At 35.3% G+C, this 7,814-nt stretch overlaps 1 protein-coding gene across 1 annotated transcript; it reads left to right on the top strand.

Moving 5' to 3' along the window:
* LOC130719151 (histone acetyltransferase HAC12-like) lies at positions 1-5,437 on the top strand. The gene is made up of 10 exons (XM_057569791.1): positions 1-1,280; positions 2,124-2,408; positions 2,496-2,777; positions 2,949-3,077; positions 3,165-3,365; positions 3,520-3,662; positions 3,827-4,130; positions 4,620-4,759; positions 4,868-4,925; positions 5,025-5,437. Exons 1-10 carry the CDS (start codon positions 18-20, stop codon positions 5,400-5,402), a joined length of 3,183 nt encoding a protein of 1,060 aa, XP_057425774.1. The 5' UTR covers positions 1-17; the 3' UTR covers positions 5,403-5,437.
* Positions 5,438-7,814: the final 2,377 nt, after the last annotated feature.

Here is a 7,814-nt window from a genome sequence, read left to right as displayed (position 1 = left end):
ATTGTCATACTGCTGCAATGGGGAAATCCCTCCGATCTGAATCTTCAAATTTGATGTTTCCTCAACATGTCTCAAGGGTAAATTCAGAAGTTTACAATCTTTTTCCTGGCTTGAACTCCAACTCAATCCTTGGAGATATTAGGCAATGTCAACCCCAGCCGATGCATTTACAACAAAGTTTTGAACAATTTATCCAGCCAAATGAGCTTTGTGGTAAATCTACTACTTTCCAGACTGGTTCATCCTTTCTAGATCGCGACGAAAATTGCGATCAAATGTCAGGGAAGAAAGCACTGAAGCGGCCCTGGCTAGATTCATGCTGTGACTCTAAAGGGATGCTGCGACCTGACAAAATACTAAAAATGATGTCTGATTTTGATGTCTCTTCCATTAATGATACAATCTCTGATATATGGACTACCAAGACGTCTCAACCTTATTCTTTAGAAGAAGCACTTCCAGAATTGCAGCAACAGCGAGAAACTTCCATTTATTCTATGTATCCTGATGTTGCGAATTTCCATGTGGAACGTTCTGCATATCCACAGCATGATTCTATAAGAATATGTGGTCAAATATTAGAGGAGTCAGACGTCAGAAGCCATGATCCAAGAGATAGCAGCAACTTAATGGAAACTGACAATAGATTGAATTCTAGTATGCATAATCTCTGGAGTGATCCTCTTGCTGCATATATAGAGGACATACATGGCAAAACTGGATTTTTGGAACAATCGGAAAATCCCATGCATGATTCTATGCCAATCAGTGAGACGGTGAACAATGTGATTGATGAAACGCTTTTGCAGACTTCCAAGAGTGATACTATTCATTATAAATTCTTAGAAGCTGGTCATATGTCGGAGGAGCCAGACCCCAATCTTGATTCTATGAGCATTGACGATACGTTTGGGAAGGCTTTCAAGAGTGAAACAGCTCACCCTAAAGGCTTAGAAAATTGTCATATATCAGAGGAGTCAGACCACGAAAACCATGTTCCCGCAAACAGCAATAACTCGAAGGATACTGAAATTATTTTGAGTTCCAGTACGCGTTCCCTCAGCGATGTTCCTATTGCTGCAGATGTAGAGGACATAAGTGGAAGACTTGGACTCAACCTGGGAATAAATGCTGAAAATAAAGTCAGTGAGGAAAAAGTTGATGCAAAGAAGGAAACCAAGTTCTCAAAAACAACAGATAATATTGTTTCCTTAACTGAGTTCTTCACAAGTAATCAAATCAGAGAACACATTACAAGTCTGAGAAAGCAGCCTGTTCAGGTGAGTAAACTATCTTACATCTTGAGAATAGAAGTATTTATTTCATTATTTTCTTTTCTTAACTTGATTCTGAAACTGCGCAAAATTATTACTGAAAATAATCTGAACAAGGATTTAAGCATTACGCAACAAAAATATTTGTACTGATGTGCAGCCTATCCAAATCAATTTTTCTATATTTTCTCTCTGTATAATTATGACATTTCAAGATTTTTACTATTTTCACCTAAATTTGTATTTATGCTTCCTTTAACCACTGATGTTATATCTAAATTTTTTTATTATAATTTACTTGCATGCATGTTCTGCTCTGTAGGGATTGTATATACGTTGGTTAAGTTTCTGCAATTTGTATTGAACTTATTTTGTCTTTTGGTGATTTCTTCTCTTCCTTTTAATTGCTAAGGTTGTATAGATCTCGTTTAGATACAGAGTCAAGAGCACTTATTGGAGCTTTTCTACAAGAAGAAATACTAAATAAGCTCCAATAACTGCTCTTTAATCCGCATCCAAGTGGGCTCATAGCGAGTTAAAATTTCAACATATGTTAAGTCTGCAAGTGCACTGTTTATCACCTAAACTGTTTTTGTGCCTCTACCTGACACTTACGATTTTGAGATAGTTGTTAGTTGGGACTTGACATATTATGATAGCCTCTTTGATCAAGTAATCAAGAGTTGGATCCTTTCTGCCAGCATTTTTCATTATTAAATTTAATGATGTCTGTGAGCAACTGTGGTGACACTTGATGGGTTTATTATACATTTAATAATTTAATTTCTAAATTTTATTAGACTGCTTTAGAAGTTTCTGAGCATAACAAATTAATGCTTCTTTTAACAGAGTATGCTTGGGGAAGAAGCGGGAATTGATGCTAATACATGCCAATTATGTACAGAGCAAAAGCTCTATTATGCACCAGTGCCAATTTATTGCTCATGTTGCAATAAGCCGATCAAGCTAAACACAGACTACTACCATAAAAAAGCAGAAGAATCTGATTCACAAAATTTCTTTTGCACCGTGTGTTATAAGAAGTCTCGAGGTGAGCACATCACATACAACGCAATATCTGTTCCGAAGGAACTTCTTGATAGAAAGACAAATGATGAATTACTTGAAGAAGATGTAAGTTTCAATCTCTCTGTACTAAATTCAGTTGCATTAACTATAGAGTATAGACTCACTCTTAATAACTGTTTTTTTTTCTTCTAGTGGGTTGAATGTGACAAATGCAAAAGATGGCAACATCAAATATGCGCACTCTTTAACGGAAAGAGAGATCTGTTCATCAGTGCTGACTATATATGTCCTATATGCCGCTTGAAGGAAATTGAAGAAGGAATTCGTATATCCTTACCAAAGACGGCTATTTTCAGTGCTAAGGACTTGCCAAGAACCATGCTCGGTGACCACATAGAGAAAAGACTTTTTAAGCGTCTGATGCAAGAGAGAGTAGACAGGGCAAAATTTGAAGGGACTAAGAATCTTGATGAGGTGAGATAGAGAAAATTTACCAATTAAATTGTTTGATTACTCATGATTTAGCACTAGCATTTATGTATATGAATTTTTTATCTTTCTCCTATATCTTTTCTCTTCAAAATTTAGATATTAATTTAAAAATTTATATGTTCTAATTTGCCATTTATGACTCCAATTTACTAGGTTTTAGCCGCAGACGGTCTTTCTGTTAAAGTAGTGTTATCTGTTGACAAACAATTGGAAGTGAAGAAGCAGTTTCTTGGCATATTTCCGGAGCAGAATTACCCTTCTGAGTTCCCTTATACCTCAAAAGTAAGTTCAGAGTCTAATTGATGAATTGATATATTTTACTCCATTTTGACTGTTATTCAGAAGTGACAGCAATTTCTTCCATTTCAGGTTATTCTTCTGTTTCAGGAGATTGATGGAGTAGATGTTTGCCTTTTCGCAATGTATGTCCAGGAGTTTGGCTCAGAATGTGGCAATCCCAATCAGCTCTGTGTTTATATTTCATATCTTGATTCTGTCAAGTATTTTAGGCCTGAAATAGAAACTATAAGGGGAGAAGCTCTTCGCACCCTCGTTTACCATGAGATATTGGTAACATATAAATTATTTTTCTAATTACTTTCGCGCTGTTTTTGTTAGACCATATTTCACCTAGGGTTCATGTACAATGTCAAGTAAACTAACACATTGAACTCCATCCATCCATTTTATTCATGTTTTTTTCTTTCTCTTTTTCTATTATCAGATTGGATACCTTGATTTTTGCAAGAAACGAGGTTTCACAACATGCTATATATGGGCCTGTCCTCCTTCAAAGGGGGATGATTACATACTCTATTGCCATCCTGAAACTCAAAAGACCCCGAAGAATGATAAACTACGACACTGGTCTGTCTTTCTTTCTTTCTTTCTTCATATGTGTGTGTTTATTGAATTTTCATGTGCTTGTATATAGATAGTATGTTGCTTCTTTTTTGTTATTATTCTTACTTTGAAAATTAGCACTACCACCTAACAAGAGAGTATTCATATTGTTTGTTCAATTTATTCAGGTATCTTTCAATGCTAAAAAAGGCTGCTGAAGAAAATATTGTTGTTGGTTTAAGTAACATATATGATCATTTATTTGTTCCTACTGGGAAATGGGACTCCAAGGTGACAGCTTCCCGTTTGCCATTCTTTGATGGAGACTACTGGTCTAGTCGTGCTATGGATCTAGCCGGCGACATTGATAAAGATAGCGGGGGAGAGTATGAAATGACATTGAAGAAACTTGTGACAAAAAGAGCTTTAAAGGCCATGGGACATGTGAACCCTTCAAAAGACACAGCCAAAGACATTCTTGTGATGCAGAAGGTATGTCTACTTTTCATTCATTTAATTTGTTATAGTAGCTCTTTATGGTTGAATCTGGTTAGGAAGCTTCAAGTTCAGCATGTTATATGACTGATCTACCTTATGAGTTTGAAATGGTTATTAAATGAGATTGTGAATAACTTTTATGATAGATGCAGTTTTTACTATAATTTGGTTTGTCACGGTTTACCGGGACCAAAGTTAGGCTATTATTTGGTCCTTGAACCATCAAATGTTAAAATCTAGAGGGACAGAGAAATCCTCATTCACGATTGAAATAAAAGTTCTATTCCAGTACTCATTGGAAACTTCTTCACTCAGTTTTATAAGTATGTAGCTAATTGGATAATGTCAGTTTATAATTTTTCATGAGTTCCTGAAACGAAGATGCACACCATTAGTTTTTAAGTCTTTTAAAATGATCCTTCATGTTTTTTGGGTGTCATCTGATCTTTCTTCCTTTTCTTTTTGCCACCCTGTAATTTTTAGCTGGGCAAAACTATTTTTCCTTTCAAGGAAGACTTCATCATAGTTCACCTTCAGCATACATGCATGCACTGCCAGGAAGTGATAGTTTCTGGGAAGCGGTGGTATTGCACTGAATGCAAGAAATTTCAGGAGTGTGAAAGGTATTATAACCTGAAAAGCACATATTTTGGTTATGCACCTAGGATTAACAACTAGGAGAAAAAATGAAAAGAGATGTTGTCATTAACTTTTTCATTTCAATGTTTCAGATGCCATACTTCTGACTCACACACTTCAACTAGTGGCGAGAAACATACACTATGTCAGGTAACTACCTAAACTTGAAGCTAACTTCATACTATTTTCTAATCTTCAGTGATTTCTAGCAGAGAAACATAACATCTTTGAATTATGTGCCTTTTTCAGGTCCTCATGGAAGATGTCCCTTTAGATACTAAAGAGAATGATATCATCCTTGATAATCAATTATTTGAGAGCAGGCATAACTTCCTGAGCTTCTGCCAGAAGAATAACTTACAGTTTGACACGCTCCGCCGTGCGAAGCACTCCTCAATGATGATCCTCTATCACCTAAAGTGTTCCTCAATATGTAGCTTTTGTGGCAGTGAACACAATGAATTCCAACAGAGATGGAGATGTCAGAGTTGCCCTGAGTTCTCTGCATGCTCTGCGTGTTATAAGGAGAAACATGCTGTATGTCATGCACACGAGTTGAGTCATTCTTCAACATCACTATCTGTCTCAGGGAATGAAGAAGAGTCGAAGCTGAAATCAACACTCTGAAAAATCAACCAAAAATATACCAGAGTAGCTATGTAGTCCTCCTTGGAAATTACCTTTTGATTTTAGAAAAATGGTACTCTTTTTCCTTCACTAGGTTTTCCCAAGGGGGTTTTTCCTAGTAAGGTTTTAATGAGGCTATTTTTCTAAAGTCTTTTTCCAAGGAGGGGGTGGGTGGCGGGTTAACTTTTGTAGTTGAAGGATCATTGTCACTGTAAATGCTATTATATTTAGCTTTATTTTTTCCTTCTTTTCCTATTTGTATTGGGTTGAAGTACCCCTTGTACTTATTTCAATATATATGAGTATGAGTTCTCACATGTGAATATGAGTTTTGACTTTTTGTGCTCATAACTTTTCATTGCGCACTCTGGTACCAACAACTGGTATTAGAGCTAAGGTTCTTTCGAGGTGATTTATCTTGTGGTGAATAATGAAAGTCAATCCAAATCAAATGGTGACTTTGAATGACACTAACCATTCCTTTTAGAAAGAAGGAAGGGAAGACTTGCTTTATTTGAAGAATTTCTATCAACTTGTTTTTGTTGCAGCAACAACAGATAAAATAGATGGAGCATGAATTCTCTTACATAGATAGACGTGTCGATACATTCGCCAATGGGTCCAATGACAATGTATTGAACCACATTAGTGGGGAGATCAATGCTCGTACCATGTGGAACTAGCTTGAGCAATTTTATGCGAAGAATACTCGAAACAACAATATGGTTTTTTATCAACCAGGTAGATGGCCCTGAAATATCAAGAAGGGACTACACCGGCAGATCTTTTGAATATTTCCATGGTATTTTGAATCAGTTGTCCGCCATGAGAATTAAATTTGATGAAGTTTAGGGGTTATTGCTTCTTGGTTCCTTACCTGATACATGGGGAATATTCAAAACCTCATTGTCTAATTCTGCCATATGGTGTGATGTCAATAACCTTACTAAGAGCAGTATTTTGAATGATTAGCGTATGTCGGAAATGACGCTAATAGTGAAAACTCAACGATTATTAGCGTCGGTCAAGCCAACTTCAACTTTATGTAAGAGTTTTTTTTTTCTCTGCTTGCATCGGCTTTGCATCAGTTGCATTCCAATTTAGCTTCCGTGTCGTGGACGACGCTAAATAAATTAGGACATTATTGTAGTAAAGGTTGAGGTATGTTCTTCTTCTAGCTAACTACCCCGGGTTGTGCACTCATTTCATGTATAGTGATTTTTTTTTCTCTTCCACGTTTCTTCAGTCTTGGTTTTCATTTCATTTAAACTAGGATAGTAACCCGTTTCCGTGCAATGCACGGACGAGCGATTCTATGATTTAACATAATTAATTATGTAATTTATTATGATGAACAAATTAATTTATATACTAATAATTTGTAATCTTTTCAATTATATACTGCGGTTGTCTAAATGACCTATGAAAAAATTTGGGTTAAATAACACATGGTCCTATGTGGACCAATCACATTTTAGATAAGTGAAATAAAATTCTAATATTTTATTTTATTTATATATAAATGGCTAAAAAGTATTTTTGACCCCTAATGTTTCAAGTTTGTGAAAATTCTGCCCCTACTCTATTTTTGTCGATGTTTCTACCCCTCATGTTTTCAAATAGTGCACCGTCTACCCCTCCGTCAGCCAGACTTTCTCATGAGAGGTTCCTGAGTGGATTAGAGAGATGAAGAAGAGTATATGAAGTTGATGATGATCAAGAAAATGATATAAATTAAATTTGCTTGATGTATATCTCAATTATGTATGTAACTGAATTGGTTAAATGCATATTTTGTTACTTACAGGTCTAGAGTTTGAATCTCTCTTGCCCATTTTTTTCCAATTTCACTTATAATTACCACGTGACAGGTCCAAAATATATAAAAAGAAAAAGTCACATCAGCTCATTTTGTTAGTTTTTTAACGTCTGACTGACATAGGGGTAAACGATGCACTGTTTGAAAACATGAGGGGTAGAAATATCGACAAAAATAGAATAGAGACAGAATTTGCACTAACTTCAAACATCGGGGGCCAAAGGTGCTTTTAGCCTATATAAATAATTTTATTGGTTCATTAAGATGGTAAAAATGAAATTGGTTAACTCACAGATTGTAGAAATTAATAATGTCTTAACTTCACTTAATAATTTGAACTTCAGTATCTTAAATCTTACTATAAAAATACTTCGGTGCATAACCTTTTCTTTATTATAAAAGCTATGCAAAAGTTCTAGTGAATGTTTTTCTTCCTATAAAATAAAACCTTGTTAATAAAAAAAATATAGTAGAAGAGGATCACGAAATCCATGGAATTGAGAAAAACATGACAAAGAAAGAAATCAAGCATTCATATTAAAAGTATCATAATATCTAAAATTAAATTTGTGATGCTCAATCAGCCAAGGTTG

This window comes from Lotus japonicus, chromosome 5, assembly GCF_012489685.1.
Source record: "Lotus japonicus ecotype B-129 chromosome 5, LjGifu_v1.2".
NCBI lineage: Eukaryota > Viridiplantae > Streptophyta > Magnoliopsida > Fabales > Fabaceae > Lotus > Lotus japonicus.
The sequence above is the reverse complement of the archived record's forward strand: the minus strand, read 5'-3'. Positions and strand labels throughout refer to the sequence as shown.